This window comes from Furipterus horrens, unplaced genomic scaffold, assembly GCF_987537825.1.
Source record: "Furipterus horrens unplaced genomic scaffold, mFurHor1.1.pri manual_scaffold_4, whole genome shotgun sequence".
NCBI lineage: Eukaryota > Metazoa > Chordata > Mammalia > Chiroptera > Furipteridae > Furipterus > Furipterus horrens.
In genome coordinates, this window is record NW_028327174.1 from 49,034,176 (window position 1) to 49,050,365 (window position 16,190).

The 16,190-nt window shown below is 52.9% G+C and overlaps 1 protein-coding gene across 1 annotated transcript in view; it reads right to left on the reverse strand.

The window, feature by feature from the left end:
• COL2A1 (collagen type II alpha 1 chain) overlaps positions 1-13,479 on the reverse strand; it is a 30,425-nt gene extending 16,946 nt beyond the window's left edge. Inside the window, exons 1-16 of the mRNA XM_090275532.1 lie at positions 13,395-13,479; positions 9,209-9,415; positions 7,707-7,723; positions 7,474-7,506; positions 7,342-7,374; positions 7,192-7,245; positions 6,954-7,055; positions 5,966-6,043; positions 5,290-5,334; positions 5,142-5,195; positions 4,644-4,697; positions 3,809-3,862; positions 3,387-3,440; positions 3,200-3,253; positions 2,862-2,906; positions 2,312-2,365 (exon numbers count right to left, since the gene is read on the reverse strand). Of these exons, the coding sequence (XP_090131658.1) occupies positions 2,312-2,365; positions 2,862-2,906; positions 3,200-3,253; positions 3,387-3,440; positions 3,809-3,862; positions 4,644-4,697; positions 5,142-5,195; positions 5,290-5,334; positions 5,966-6,043; positions 6,954-7,055; positions 7,192-7,245; positions 7,342-7,374; positions 7,474-7,506; positions 7,707-7,723; positions 9,209-9,415; positions 13,395-13,479 (1,023 nt within the window). The remainder of the gene's footprint in view (positions 1-2,311; positions 2,366-2,861; positions 2,907-3,199; positions 3,254-3,386; positions 3,441-3,808; positions 3,863-4,643; positions 4,698-5,141; positions 5,196-5,289; positions 5,335-5,965; positions 6,044-6,953; positions 7,056-7,191; positions 7,246-7,341; positions 7,375-7,473; positions 7,507-7,706; positions 7,724-9,208; positions 9,416-13,394) is intronic.
• Positions 13,480-16,190: the final 2,711 nt, after the last annotated feature.

Consider the following 16,190-nt stretch of genomic DNA (forward strand, 5'->3'; position numbering starts at 1 on the left):
AGATCTGAAAGAGCCCCAATGTCAAGGCCGCGTTATCATTTAAAGACTCAGAGAATTGAGCCAAAGGAAAATCAATTAGCCAAGGAGCAACCTTGACTAGGTCCCGCCCACTCATAGCAGGAAGACATCCAGGGTTTGGTTAAGGCCTCCAAGGCTTGGTTAACCTCCTGGGTAAAGGCTTGGTCAAGGTCCCGCCTTGGTGAACTCCAGGCTGCCTCTGTACTCTGGCCCCTCCCTGACAACCTGCCCTAAGGAAAACAGAGATGCTCCCAAGATGTCTGCCACCAGCTCCAGGATGGGGACCGGGCACCCAGTACAGCCCGAGGACCACATCTGAGCTCATGCCCCTGAGGCTCCGTTACACAGAAAGGCAACGCTGCCAGCTCTTTCCCTATAGGACTTGCACTTTGAGGGTTTTTTCCCCCAGGTTTGTGGTGAGCACCCCTCAGTCTCTCTCTCAAGGTCCCTCAGGGCCCAGGGAGCTTTTCCTCAAACTCCAGGAACCACTTGGCCAGGCTGAGCTGGGCCTGGCACCTGGCGCTTGGCAGGGGACCGGAGGAGGCCAGAAGGCAACCTTTCCCTGTCTGCCTGCCTCACCTTTCTATGGAAGCTGAAGAAGAAGAATGCTTTAGGGGGAGCTCACGTTTTAAATAAGACTCAAATCTCCTTCCTGGCTATGGTCCATTTCTCCCAACTGAGACACTCCAGATTGACATTAAGCAGGAAAGCAAGAGAAGACTTAACAAAGAATGTCAGAGGGAGTACACAGCCTCAGCACCGGCCAGGGCCCCTTCTGGGCAGTCTGGGGCACCCTCCCTCCAGGGCTCGGCCAGAGGAGAGGCCCGGTTGGGCGTGAGCAGCAGGGAGCTGTGATGCCACTTTGAGAGGCCAGAGCTGGGGTGGCATCTGAGGTTCTCTCTGTAGCAAGCCTAGGGGGAGGACACAGTCTGGCACAAGGAGGGGAAGGAACACGTGACCACAGCAGGCAGAGGCCAACCCAGCCTAGTCCCTGGCCCAGTCTTGACACCAGGCCTGCACTTGGAACTATGTGATGTTGTCAACCTTCTACGCCAAATCCTATGTGCACCCTGCCAGCCTGACTACCGTGGGGACTACCGTGGACCAAGAAACAAGGCCCACTGTGCCCAGGAAGGAGGGAGAACAGGGCAGGGGATGCGGCTCGCCTCTGTTCCACATGGGGGCGGCCACTATGACTCTGGGCCTAGCCAAAAAGCCACAAGCCAGGTCCTGCTAATCTGAAGAAACAGCAGTGTTTCTTGGCAGGCTCAGCACTCTCTAATCCCCTCACACAAAGTGACCCTGGGACAAGGCACTTCAGCAGCTCTGGGTGACAAATGGGGGTCGAGGCTGCTTGTTACTTCACTGATCTGCTTTGGAGAACAATTTCTGCCAGACAGATATATGATCTGGAAAGCGGCACAACACAGTGAAGCTGATTTACTCTGGCCAGCCCTGCAAGGACCCGTGAGGAGGGGCCTCAGGGCATGGGCAGCCAGGGTAGGAAATCAAGGAGAGCATAATCTTTCTTAAACATGGCTTTCATCGCACCACTCGCCTGGCCAGGCGCCTACAAGGGCCCTCTATTGCTGAGGGATCAGAGCTGAGCACCCGCACACTCCACCGATTGCAATTCCCCTCGCTTCTCATGTCCCACATTAACAAGAGGCCACCAGAGGCTGAGGCTGCCAAGCGTTGTTTTTCTTAAGCTGTTTAACCTTTGTGTGCCTCAGTTTCTTCTTCTCTAAAATGGGGAGAATAATAGAATCTGAGATAGGGTTAGATGAGACAAGCCTATAAGGCCTCACACCTGGAAAACACCTGCGACATGTTGGCCACTGTATTATATGGTAATGACAGCAGCAGTGTCATGTTCAAAGGCCCTGTCAGATGACACTAGACTCATATTTCCTAGGGCATCATCTGAGTCAATCAAAAGAAGAGAAAGTAGCACCGTACTGTAAGCCAGTTCAAGTCTGTCTGTAAATTCAAACTGGATTGGCTGGAGAGTGGGTATGTGCTATTGAGGGGATTCCCTGAGTAATCCAGACTGGTTAAGAGCGAGCCCTGCCCCCACCACCAAGCCTCCCACAGCCCGCCCCCCGCTTCAGCTGAGCAGACCCAGCCTGGGAATTTGTGATGGCGGCACTCAGAGCAAGCCCTATGGGATGCCACACTCTCTGCACCTCACAGGGCTGTTTTGGGAATCAAGTGGAGTAACTGTGTGAAAGTGCCTTAGGAATGCAAAAGAGCGTTGGGCAAACAGTGGCTTTTGGCCTTGCCAATTACTCACCACAGCGCCTGCAGGGCCAGTCCGTCCTCTCTCACCAGGCAGACCACGGGGACCCTGGAACACACACCAGGACAGCACAAGCATGAGCTGTCTTAACAAACAACACTCTGTGCCATCACTTTTACCTGCAGGCCCTTCCCAGACACCAAGGGGAGGGAGCATGCAGGTCTCAGAGTGCAGCCAGGGCTTTCTGCCCAGGAAGCACACACGGACGCTCCCATTACTGAGCGGCACCCCGGCATCCAGTTAGAGGCACATCTTGCCCCTTGCAAATAGATGAGCTCCCCAAAATGTTGAGAATAAATAGAAATTTTTTACATTCAAACACACGTAAACTCTGTTAGGGTTAGTTCAAGGAAATGTCGGTGAAACCTTGACCAAACCCTCTAGTTAATACATTTCACCTTGTGCTCACAGTGTAGATCAGTCTACCACATCGCATATCTACTTTGCAAAAAGGAGCACCGGTGTTCATGGAGGAGCCATCTCCAGGGCTGCAGGAGGAGTCTGAAGGAGCTGGAGGCCCTGCCTGGGGGGTGCTCATACTCACCATGGGGCCTGGAGAGCCATTCTCACCAGGGGAACCACTCTCACCCTGGAAAGAAAGATGCACAAGGTTGGCGCCTGGGACCCCACTACTAGCACCAGACAACTCCCCAGGAAGAGGCTGAAAGCTCTGCTCATCTCAGCCAGTGCTGACACCCCCAAGCATCAGTCCCGTGAGGGACAGCTCCCCGAGCTCTTTTCATCCATCAGGATATAGGACTGGGTGTTTCCAACCAAAGCTGCTCTAACATCCCGACTCCACTAAGCTCAACAGCATCTCCTTGATGGGAGAAGACTCCCCATTACCTCTCCTGCCCCCCCAGAGTGCGTCCTGGCCCTTACCTTCACACCGGGAGCACCAGCTTCACCCTTAGCACCATCCAGGCCTGGGTAACCCTTGGGGGCAAGAAAAAAAACATCAATCACACTTCTGGGGAACCCAGATGGGAAGAAGTGCACGTGTCTCCAAAAACTTTTCTCACCCCTGGGGCAATCCCTTCCTTTTAACGCCCTCACCCAAGATACTTACTCTGTGACCTTTGACACCAGGAAGGCCTGGGGTTCCTGGGAAGCCACGAGCACCCTGAAATCCAAAGAGGAGATGTCAGGGCACAGAGCAGAAGAGCCCAGTTAACAGCTGACTGAGCTGCTAACAGCCTTTAGAGCCAGTTCCCCAACCACCAGGGAGCAGCAGCGGAGAAGCCCAGCACTTGGATGGTTCTTTTAGTATATGCCAGAACCCCCCTTACCCGGCCTCACCCTACTTAATGCAAAATGGGTAGAAACAACAATTGCCAGCGTCCCCTGCGGGCCTGTGTTAGCATTATAAGCCTGATCATCCGCTGAACGTGTGATACACGTGGAATCTGCTGGCATTTTGTTTTAGAAGTGAGCTCACTGAACTTGATGACCAAAAAGGGAGGTTTGAGGCTGGGAAAGGTGGGGCTTTACCTGAGGGCCAGGGGGGCCTCTTTCACCAGGTTTTCCAGGCTTTCCAGCTTCACCCTGCAAGAAGAGAGATGTCCTCAACTTCCTCAGGAGACACGTTAGCGTGACAGGCATAAGCCAGACTGCAGCTCTGCCCTCACTCAGTCCTCTGTGCCTTTGCCCATCTGCTCCCTCACTTCCCGCACCTCCTCCACATTCCAGACTTCCCTAAATGCCTTCCTTAGGTCACAGTGTATTCTCTGGGACCACTCGTGTTGGGGGAGCGAGCGCCTCCATCCCCACCAGCCTCTGCTTCCCCTGGTGCGCGCTCTCGCTTTCTCTCTGCTCTTCTGAGCTCTGCTGACAGGGCTTGGGCTCCCTAAGCTCAGGGGATTTTGACTGCCTAATGCCACTTGTAAGAATAGCTTCAGTGCCATCTCTTGTCTTTTCACTTCGTTTGCATCCTTTGTAGACATCCTGACTCAGGCTGAGCTTTTCCTAACTCATTTACAATTAAGATAATGTTGGACTGTTGAATGTTTCTTTCTTTGTTTTTTCTTCTCTGTATCTTTTCCCCTGGTGTTCTCCCTCTCCCTTCTCTCATTTCTCAATTTCCTTTCTTGGAGCTAATGATGTTTTAATTATTTCCCTTCCCAACGAGTTCACTGCAGTCCCAAGGGCACTTGCAAGCTAAGTGGCAAGGCAGAACATAGACCGTAACAGGGTCCAAGTCTCAGACTAGCCAGTCTTGCCCTTTCAGATGCCTCCACCCGGGTCAAGCCAATCTCCACCCCAGCACAAGCCCCCTCAGGCCCTGTCACAGAGGCAGCCACTCCTGTGACTACTCATGTGTACTCACATCGTCACCAGGTTTTCCAGGGGGTCCTGGAGGCCCACGGGGACCCATGGGACCCTACAAAGTAAAACAGTTTAAGAGATGGTTGAAGGGGGAAGACACCAAATCAGTGGACAAAGTTTTGAGACTGTAGTTTTTGGTTTTGGGGGGGGGTTTTTTGGAAGCTAGTTTCCTTCTAAAGAAGAAAGATGGAAAAACCCCATTTTGTGCTAAAAAAGAGCCAAAATCCAGAGCAGAGCATAGTGGGAAGCAGCAGACAGCACAGGCTAGCAATGAACCAGGAAGGGGACAGGTATGGCAGAGTTCTTGGTGGTCCTTGGCACAGTAGGTTCTCTGTCAGAGTTCCTCCATAGCTAAGAAGTGACATCTGGATTTCCTCTGGGCCCTCCACTGTGCCAAAGCCCAGGACAGTGTACGGGGATGGTAGTGACAGGACCGGGGTCTGGGTGGTCCATCTTGGAGGCTCCCCAGGAGGTGCGCCGGGCCCACATTGGTACTCACAGACACGCCAGGTTCCCCAGGTTCCCCAGGATTGCCTTGAAATCCTTGAGGCCCCTAAAAAGTAAGAACGCAAGGTTGATCCCCACAAACTGAGAGACAGCTTGAAAGCAGCTGCATTGTCACCAAGAAGAAAAGACCTGGTACTTACGGGAGCACCAGCAGGGCCTGGAGGTCCTCGCGGTCCCATGGGACCCTACGTTGGGACAGAAAATGAGGACATTTACTAAATATGCTTCATCAGCAGCCTCTCATGTGCCACCTCCTTTCAGCCAGCAGCCCAGACAAAGGACAAGGAGCCACTCTGTGGGCAAGGGGCCTACAGTGGCTGCTCCCTCTCGTTTCCCACTCCCCCACGAAACCATCTATTTTTATTTATAGGCACCATTTGGACGGAGAAGCTGGCCTTGCTTTCTCCTGGACAGCAGCCATGTTTACTAAAGTCTGAGTTTCATTTAGCCTGTGCCAAGTTGGAGCCGCAGGGCTGAGATTTCCTGCTGGAAGTCCTGTGGATGCTGGAGAACAGTGGCTGCTGTCTGCATTCTTCAGTTCTCATTCCAAAAGCAATAGCAACTGGCCTTCTAATAGCTCGGCCTATATGCACCTCTCGATCCTCATTCTTCTTAGTTGCTCCAGTGCCTCATTAAAACTGGCATCCATGGCCATGAAACACCACATGCTTTGGGCTAATACATGGGAGGTTACATAACTGATGGAGACCAGTTGCTCTTAGCAATTATCTGTAAAGTGAGGTTGTCAGAGTGTCTGGCTCTGTGAAGGGCCACCTCCTGCCATTTTGGCTGCAAAGAACTAGTGTCTTTTCTTACCATCGGCCCTTGCATTACTCCCATCTGGGCACCACCAGCCTTCTCATCAAACCCTCCAGCCATCTGGGCAGCAAAGTTCTGCAAATAGACCCAACAACATTAAGAGCTGTCTCGAGCCCTAGGTTGTTCCTACTTGGCTAGAGAAGCTAATTCTGGGCAGAAAAAAAACCTCTGTTTAGATAAACTCTAATTGTTGGAGATTAACCTAGCAACGATCAGAATTACCAATAATTCCTGAAAAAAAAATCGTTTTGGAAATGTGTTATGAGATGACAGTGGCATAATCATCTCCCTGGAAGATTAAGTGTCGTTTGGAGGAGAATCAGTTACTTGCACTTCACTTTTAAAGGTGGGTTTTCCCCCAAAGACTTTAATGCCCAGCAAAAGACTAAAATCAACGGTCTTGAAAGATTTTAGCAAGGGATGTAGTAGGTATCTGTGAGTTTAAAGCTTAAAAATCTAAAACAGAGCAACCATCAAAATGGCAAACATGCAAAAACTGGGCAATAGTATATTTTGTTGACTGGTTTGATTCCAAAACCGACGTTAGCCACACACCTTCACTCAGTGGGGTTCTTTCATGAGAATGAATAGTTGCTTGGAATTACTTGGCAAGGACCAAGAATAAATGTCTTCCAAGGACAGTGGTCACTCTTCTTCCAGGGAACTACAAGTGCCCAGTCATCCTCTCCCCCAACCCCTACACCCGCTCCCAAGAATTGACCACACCATACAGACACCATGGAGCCAGGTAACTGAAGACTTTCTTTGCAGAAACCCAGTGACTGAAAAAAGTCAGCCCTGAGTGCCACAGCCTCATGCCTAATGTGTGATCCCACTAAATTATAGGCCTGGGGGAGAAGCCCACGGACAGGCTGTGTACACACTGTTGGCAGCCCTGGGAGCCAGCCAGGTAAGTGTGAGTAGCAATTTAGAAGCCACATTTCTGGAGGGGCACCCTGAAGAAAGGGAACATAAGGATACTTACTCCACCAAGGCCAGGGGGACCAGGGGGACCAGGGGGGCCAGGGGGGCCAGGATTTCCAGGGGTCCCAGGCTCTCCATCTCTGCCACGAGGGCCAGGGGCACCCTTGGGAGAAAGAGAACAGGGCACCAATGTGAAGCAGTGTTCATGCAAGGACCACCTGTTCCTTGGTGGCCCCTAAGGTGGTGGTCAGGCAAGTAGGAGACCTTAGAGGGTCAGACAGCGTGGTTTCTCTACTCACTTTTTCACCTTTGTCACCACGATCACCTCTGGGTCCTTGTTCACCTGCAGGTCCCTGAAGGTGAAGAAATGTTGAGATGACAGCAAGGGCAGGGGCCTGCAGCTCAGTAACTCGAGGAAGGGGCAGAGGAATGGTTTCCTCCCTTCTTACCTGAGGCCCAGGGGGTCCTTTGGGTCCTACAATCTGTGAGAGATCACAGAAGAGTGAGTTAGAGGGGACCACAGGAAAATGACCCAGTTAGAGCCATAGAAGCAACATGGGGTAAGAATGATTTTTACTTACATCCTTGATGTCTCCAGGTTCTCCTTTCTGTCCCTGAAATGTGACACAGTCTCAGGATTTAGCAGAGCAAGCCCACCAAGCCCCAAGCACAAAATCCTGCCCAGCAGCCCCTGCATCAAGATGCCCTCTGAAACAGACCTCTGCTGACCTCTAAAAATGACAGGCTACATGAGCATAGCATTACTTCTGAAGAAGGAACTATAAAGGCAAAAGCAAAAGCAAAAATCCCTCACCTTTGGTCCTGGTTGCCCTACAAGTGGAAAAAAACAAAGAAGGAGAATGTAAGATTTGTGAGCTGGAGAAGTACAAGTTCTTGTCACTCAAACACTCTTTAGGGGATCAAACCAAAAAAAAAAAAAAAAAAAAAACTCAACCAAGGAAAGAGGCAACTTCCTGTTACTCCACTGAACCCTCTGTTGGGGTGTTAGGGTCACTGGGGTCTTGGGTTTGCTGAGATCCCATGAGGAACAGAGATGACCCAGACTTTGTTATTCAAAAAGCAGCCAGCATGCAAAAGAACAGAGCCAGTGAAAAGAGAAAACAAAGAGCTCAGATCTAATCAGCCACCAAAAAAGCTCCCAAAGCTGGCAGAAGGTTCAATCTCTTCTTTCCCCCACAAGGTAGAAAGCTCTTCCTGCAGCCCAAGCCCTCCCAGAAAAAGAGTTAGGTAGTTAAAAAGGTCTTACATTCAAGCTGGATCTCCTTGAAGCAAGCACAGAAAAGGAGTAGGGGGAAAAAAAGCAGAGCATAGGAGTTATAAAAGGCATTGCAGCCAGTGCCACCCCAAATCAGTAACCCCTTGCCCTTTGTAGCAGCAACAGTGTCACTCAGAGGCCCCCTCAGAAATGGTCTGGAAATCTGGACCCTAAAAGCAGCTTCCCGAAGCAGCTTCCCAGTGTTGACGAACTTTTAAGGAAAGGCAACCTCTCACTCCCCTTTCAATTTCTTGTCTACTTGAACAGGAAGGAACAGTGAGGCCACCCAAGAGGCCTAGAGATGGGTCTCCATTCACCCTGCAGGGAGACAGGGCAAGGGTTTGAGTGCTGGGGAGGTCGCCTGCACACATATCATCCACCAGCACTAATTCTAGCTAGGAGTTAATAGCTGCCCACAGGAGGGCAGGCACAGGGACTCTATCCCAGCCTCTCTCCACCTTCACCACTAGGACTCCTGGGGCCCAGCTCCTCCTCTTATTAACGTGATTCTTAACCGGCAGCCAATTCCAAGAGAGGCAGAAACAAAAGAACACTGCCATCAATGTTCTCCATCTCAAAGAGGGAGCCTGCCCTCTGTCTCCCACTAGCCAGCGGAGGTTTCTCCTCACTGAAGACCATTATGTTTGGAGGTCTTCTAAGGAGAAGACAAGCTGTGGGTCATAGAGGAGGAATTCATCTGTGGTTTGGCCAGATGGAACATTCGATCTCCACTGGGGCTTTCATAATTTGCAGGAATGATTCCAGAGAGGGCGCTCTGTGGAATCACATCTGTCCTTCCCTGTGTCTGGGAAGCACATATCTGGGAGGTGTTAGGTGAGGAAGAACCCCTCTAGTGTTTCAGGCTCACTCAGTTTCAACCTGCAAGTGAGAAGTGGCCTTTCCTTTGGGCCTCTGCTGCTGGGGGTCCCATGGATAACCAGCCCCTCAGCTTTGCAGAGATGACCAGCATCCATGGGAGGGCATTTGCTGCACCTGCAAGTAATTTATTTATGTGGAACAGGAAATAAATAAATTACAACCACTGGCAGTGGCGAGGTCAGTTGAGCAGATGGGGCAGCACTCTCCGAAGGGGGTCTCGGGGCTGAGGCAGTCTTTCATGTCTTCACAGATTATGTCGTCGCAGAGGACAGTCCCAGTGTCACAGACACAGATCCGGCAGGGCTCAGGCTTCCACACATCCTTATCATTATACCTCTGCCCATCCTGCACACAGCTGCCAGCCTTCTCTGCACCAACGGTGGAGCAGGAGAAGCAGAGAGTGAAGGGAAGGAGGGGGCAGGAGTCAGAAGAGAAAAAGAGAAAGAGGTTGCAGTCAACTTGACATCACTCAAATGCTGAAGGATGTGGACTCGAACTCGGGCCACCCAAACACAAAGAACTTGAAAGTTATGTTTTTAAGGCATCATTCATTCCTCCACGTATTCAAAAAGTATTTATTGTGCACCTTGCACTATGCTGTCTGTTCATCAGTGAAATCCTGACCCAGCAATGAAGGGGGTGGAGGTACTATACTGACTGTATAGTATTCTCTTTGTCCATCTAGCATGAGGAAGGCCTGATGATGTGGGGGGCAGGGGCAAGTTTGAGGGGGAGCAGGAGGAGATAAGACTCTGAACGGGAACTCAGGAACTAGAAGGATAGAGGGGAGGAGAAAAGGGAGACACCTGGCCCCCCATCCAAGCTGAGGAACAGAGGCCTTTTTTCTGCCTTCCTCTAAGAATGATGGGATTTGTGAAATACCATTAATAGCTAAAATTTAGAAAGTGTGTAGAAAACTCTACTCACAAAAATTAGAATCTATAAAAAGCCAGGTTCCAACCCTGGATATGGGGCAGGGCAGCTGAAGGAAGGCGCTATTAGAATTAGAATCTCATCCTGTCCTTTAAACTATAGTAGAATTAGGGTCAATTTGGAGAGGAGGTTAAGCCCATTCAAACAATACACGTGGGACCCGCGCAGGCTAATAAAAGTGCCGTGGGAGGCAAGCAGGGCCAAAGGACCCCCAGTGCTGACCTCCAGTTTTAAGTCCTCTCTGGAGAGGCCCTGCCTCCATCTGAAGACAACACCCCAACTTGAAGGGCAGGGGGCTTTGAATGCTGGGCCTGGGCTAGGATCGGCCAGTGCAGGCTTGGCCTCCACAAGAATGCAGACCAAGAATGGCAGGACTAGTCTGCCCTGCCTCCTGGAATCCACTCTGCAAACGAAACCTGCGCTGACAGGAGCGCTCGCAGCGCGCCAAGGGCTGAAGAGCCCGCACCACGTGCTAGGGAGCGCCCAGCGCTGTTTTTCTCATCAAAACCTCCGAAGCAATGGCAACTGCAGGGGATGAATAATAGGAAAGAGCCACAAACCAGGTGGGCGGAGACAGAAACGGGCCTGCCCCCCGGCCCTTGAGGCAGACTCTGAAAGTCTAAAGACAAACTTCTTTTTCTTTTTCTTTTCCACTAGAAAAATTCACTCAGCCTTTAGGCAAGATAATCACGGGGAGGGGAGGGGATCCCGGGGGATATACAGACGTCTCTGTGATACACCCACCGCTAAAACTGCTGGAAACTGTAGAAAGCCCGCAACGGAGGCTCTCGGGTCCGGACTAAAGAAGAGCCCACTCTCACCCAAGAGGGCCCAGGCTGGAAAGAGAGGGAAATGTTGGGAGAGGGCGGTGCACCCTAATGCAGATCGGATTTCTCCTGGCAGGGCCGCGGGGATGCGCGGGCGCAGGGGCGGGGCCCGGCGGCGCTGGGTGTGAGAGCTGCGGGGTGACTCTTTGTGGAGGCGGCTCTGGACAGGGCTCGCCCGCAGACACTGGGAGGGTGAAAAGTGGGATTAAATGACTGCCCCAGAAAGGAGCCAGCCCCGTAACTGGATCCCCTAGGTGTGGACGGAGGAGCCCAGCACCACCATAATTGCTGTTCCAAACGGCTGCCGATAGCATCCCGGCGCGCCCGATCGGGTTCCGCTCATTACCGCAGCGCCGTATAAGTGATTCTTTGTAGCAGGCCAATGAAAAAGTTGCCTCTTTCGGGGAACTGTTTCGCTCCACCGCCGAATTCGCAGGGCTGGAGCCCGGGCGGGCACAGGGGGGCATTGTGGGAGAGGGTGTCGGGGAATCTGGGGGAACCCACCGGACCTCGCCTCCCATGAATGGGGCTTTTCTCGAGCGCACACAGAGCCCGATTCACAGGTCTCCGCAAGGAACCAGTTTAAATAAATACGGGCAGCTTTTCAGCCCCATCTGGAAACCATCGCTGCCAATCTCCCAACGCAAACAAGCCTCACAAAGGAGGATTGAGGTCTCTCCCCAAGCCGAGGGGCACTTTCGGAGGCGAGGGCTGTGAAGTGCAGATGTGGGTCAAAGATGCCACCGCCAATAAGTTTCTCAAACTCGTGGAAAGATGGGGAGGAGAGGCGTGCCCGAGCTCCAGGTTTCTGACATTCCTGAAGTCCACGCAGACTGCGCGTTTACCCACGTCACATTTTAGGTCAGCCGACCCGAGAGATGGGGTTCTGGAGCTGAGATGCTCCCGGGCGCACAAAATCAGCCGCTCCGATGCAGTCCGCCTGGGGAGGAGGAGCAACGACTGGAGGAGCTGGGCCCAAGAAACTGGAATTCACTCTCTCCCGGGAAAGCGGCGGCGATGAGAAAGCTCTGCCACTTAAATGAGCGCCTCCAATACCGGGTGGAGAATTTGGGAATTATTTTAAGTCACCTAGCTAATTTCATTGTACACTAAAGCAGAAGTCAGTCTAGAAAACAGCTTTGTGAGTGTGTTCATGTAAATTTAGGACAAAAATATAGTCAGTCCAAGCCGGGGCCACTTACAGACATATTCCAACAGGTGCTACGGAGCGCACCTTGAACTTAGCTCAACCAGAGAAGACCTGCCCAGGATCTCCTGCCCCAGGCTCCCTGCGGCTGTGCCGCGGGCTCCAGTCTTGCCCCGCCCGGGTCTGCCGCTCTAGTGACCGGGAAGCCCTCCCGGGCCCGCAGCCTTCCAGAGCGTCTCCGGAGACAGCCTGGTGGCAGACGAGACAGTGTAGAGCCTCGTCGACCGAGGACTTTGATCCCTCCTCCCCCCCAAAAAAGTTTGCCCTGCGATTGATTTACAATCTGTAACATACAAAGACAGGGCTGGAATCCCAGCCTTCGGAAACGTGCCCAAACACGTAGAAAAAAATCTCTCTACCTAATACACTTTCCAGGCTTCGTTTGTCCTGAATATAATCCCAGACAGCCGGACTTTTACCGAAGGAGGCAATGGCACGGGGTGGTCCGAACCGCCATTGGACCAGATTATAAAAATTGCCATTTCTGACTATATTCGGTTGAAATAGTTATAGCAATCGACTAAACACACACGCACGGCCCAAAGCCTGGTTCAGTGAGTTTCAGAAACAGAAAAGTATCTCGGGGGGTTAGGGGGGAAGACCGCAGGGAGGGGGCGCTATTTTCCGGGGCGTTTGAAAAGCACGTTCTGATTGGAACCTTATCGCCTTTCAGATGCCCTCTCCTACGGGAAGTTTCAGGGGGAAAGCCGAGATGCGAACGAGGGTGCACCTTGCTCCAGGGCCAGCCAGGAGCCGGAGGGGGAGGGAACCGCGAGAGACGCTGTGGTCTCAGAGCGCCTCTCCGAAGCCTTTCTTTGTGGCCTCGGATTTCAGCCCACCAGTGCCAGAGCATCTCCTTTGTCTACCTCCTCTTTGAACAACCCCCCCTCCGCCCCGCCAGCAACCAACCCCTGGACACGACTGCGAAGTCCACCCCTTGGCGCGTGCTCGCCCCTTCGCCAGTACTCTCTACTACTTCTAAGAACGATGGGCCACGACCTGTTTTGCTGAACTCTAGCGTGCTTCCTCGAGGCAAGATGTGTGCGTGTGCGCCTAATTATCAAAGCTGGTGAAAAGAGCACGCTTAAATCAGAGCGCAAACCTCTCTGATTCGACACTTTGCAGGTTTAATATTCCTACTCAATGTAGGGACCTGCAAATGCCGCCAACCGTGACCCTCCCGGAGGACTCCCGGACAGAGCCGCTGCAGAACTCCGCTCGGTGAGCTCCTGCGCGTCCTGCGCCCAAGTCTCGGTGCCCTATGACCCCAGAAGCCTCTCTAGCCCTGACCCTCGGGTTCCAGAACAGCAGAAAGCCGGGTAAGAGGACGCGGAGGGGATGGCACGGAAGGGTGGCAGGCAAGGACTGTGGGCGACTTACGGACATCCTGCCCGTGACACCGAAGGACAGCGGCGACGAGCAGCGTCAGCAGCACCAGCGTCTGGGGAGCCCCGAGGCGCATCATGGCTCACCGCGGGGCCTGGCGGAGCCGGGCCCGAGTGGAGCGCAGCGAGGCGGCAGAAGCACGGCGTGGGTCCGGGTCTCTACCGCGCCCTCATACAGGAGGCCCTTGGAGCAGGAGGAGGAGGCAGGAGACCCGGCAGCCCAGCAGCGCTCTGCGTCTTCTCCCTGCCGCGACGCCCGTTATATGCGCCCGGCCCCACTCAAGGCTGGTTAACTGGCCCAAACCGCGGGCCGCCCCCGGCCCCCCGCGGGGTTGTAACCTGAGACCCCGCCCCCGGAGCCCGCCCAGGCCCAGCCAAAGCCCGCACCTGCCTGGGCCGAACCCCCCTCTCTGCTAGCCCGGCTTCCCGCCCCCCACCTCTAGTGTGCCGAGTGGCCTGATCGGGCGGGGCGCAGAGTCGTCCCCTGTCCTCCCTCCCCAACCCGGGGCTGCGGCGCTGCCCCCTCTGACCACAGTCGGGGAGGGGGGCCTCCGGCCCCTCCCCTCGGAGTTCTGCCCGGATTGGAGGGGCGGGGGGTGTTTGCAGAGGCACAGGCCGCGAGCCCTAGACCAGGACGGAAAAGACTTAGGAAGGAGGAGGGAAAAGTAGTAGAAAGGAGCAGCGGGGGAGGGAGAAGAGGTGGGGGGCTCTGCGTTGGGACCTTGGGCGGCAAAGCGTGGGAGGTAAGATGCAAGGGGAGCCCGCGAAGGTATCCGAAGTCCTAAATCTTGGAGACTGGCAAGCAAAACCAGGTTTGGGGGCCCCTCTCCGAGGTACCTGGTCCCCAGGCTCCCACCTGGAAGTTCAGAGCGACAGCCTCCCAACCCCTCCCCCATCCAGCTACTCGATGAAAGCCTCCTCTGGAGCCTGGGCAGACGTTGGCCGGAACCGATTGCCAGGAAAGGGGCCGGTGTGTTACAGCACAGAAGGAGACCTGTGTGAAGATGGGGGGAGGAGGAGGGCGGGGCAGGTCCTGGTAAGGGGGCTCGAGGAGCCAGAGAGGACGAGAAGAGAGCCGAGACTAAACCTTGCACGCTGCCGAGGTGGGAGACCGTCTAGTTCCAGGCTCAGACGTGGTGTCTGCTCTTCCTGGCCCGGCTCCGGGAGTCCCGGGGGGGAGTGGGCGCTGCCGCCCTGGTTGAGCAGCTCTGGCCAGAGACAGTCGGTCACTGCTGCAGCCTGGTCCAGGGAGCGAGGAGGCCGCTGCATCTGGACAGAGTTCCGTGAGCCAAGGGAGAAGCCAGAATTTCCTAGTCGGCCCCCTGGCCTCCCCTTCCCACCTCACTTCACCTTCTCCGATGAGGGCTCGCTGGCAGCTTCACCCAAGCTCTGCCTTCTCCCCAGGGTTCAGCTGTGCTTTTTGCCTGGCTCCTGGCAAAGATGCCACAGAGGAAACGAACCTTCTTCTTCTTGAGGATTGTAAGGTTCCCCCAAAGAACTTTAGGCAAGTGCAAACTTTCATGAATCTCAAAATTGGGCTCTGATTTAACCAGAACTCCCCTCCCTAGAAGTGGGGTTTCTGTAGCACTTTCCTCCTAGAAATTGAGGGCTCTTGGAAGAAGCTTCTTTTACCGACCCCCCCCACCTTAGGCTGCAGGCTTCTACACACGGTCCCAGGCTTCCCCCACCCCCTGCCCCCATAATTTGAAGCTTTAAGTTCCAAGTGCACAGAATTTGACTTTTGTGCAAGTGTGCTAGCTGGGAAGGAAAAGAAGTTCCATTGTTTAAAGAGATGCTGCCACGTTTTGTCCAAGCTGGATGGAGGTAGTTGAAGGATTAAACTGCTGGTTGCAGCTTCTCTTGGGCCATGGGCCTTCCTTGGCCCTTTTCCCATCCTCCCGTTCAAGTCCTTGCATTGAGCCCTGAGCCACTCCCGAGCCCCAGCCTCTGCCAAAAGAGAGCTGGTCTCACAGCCACAGTGTCCTGTGCCCTCTTTGGGGGTCATAGGTTCTATCTTCTCCACCTGGAAGGTAGAATGACCAAATCCCACCATTTCTCAAGACCCTCTAGGTTAAAATACCTCTGAGAATCCTTCCCCGATACCTCTAGAATGCAGTGTCTCTCTGCCTCTCTGCATCCTTCGGGCATATATATCCTGTATCTACAATTGTACCCTAAGCTGCTTGCTTTATAGGTAGTTCTCACCCCATCCCCACCCCTAGTATTCATTGGTCTTATCTTACCAATGAGCCTGGAAGCTCCTTGAGGACAAGAATGGTGCCTAGCACAATGTTAGCACATAGAAAGATTCGTCTAACCCCTGTGGACTAATGCATTTAGATGCAACTATGATTTATGATACAACAATACACCAGCAGCTATAAAGCTAGGCATTCATACAATTGACCTCAAATACAAGTGGCCACAAAAACTTAACTGAAAAATAAGAGTTTTGGTGAAAACACTAAGATATATGAAAAACTGAAGCCTATTTTAAAGTGATCTAGTTCCATGGGCAACAAAGAGATACATAGTTTCAGTGCTAAGTTGCTCTTGATTTCATACTCTAACTCTGTGATGATTCATCTTTGCCAGTGAACTATATCTACATATAAGAACTCTGGATTTTTTCCAGTAATCATGGTTCATCTGTGAATACAAAGTTTAGTTCTCCACTCCCTGTGGAAAAAAACTTTTCTCATCAGAGATGAGACTTGACAAAAGCAAAACAAAACTGAAGTTGACAAAGCCAAGCTAAACTAAAGAAATTAGTTAAATTCTAAAGTCAACT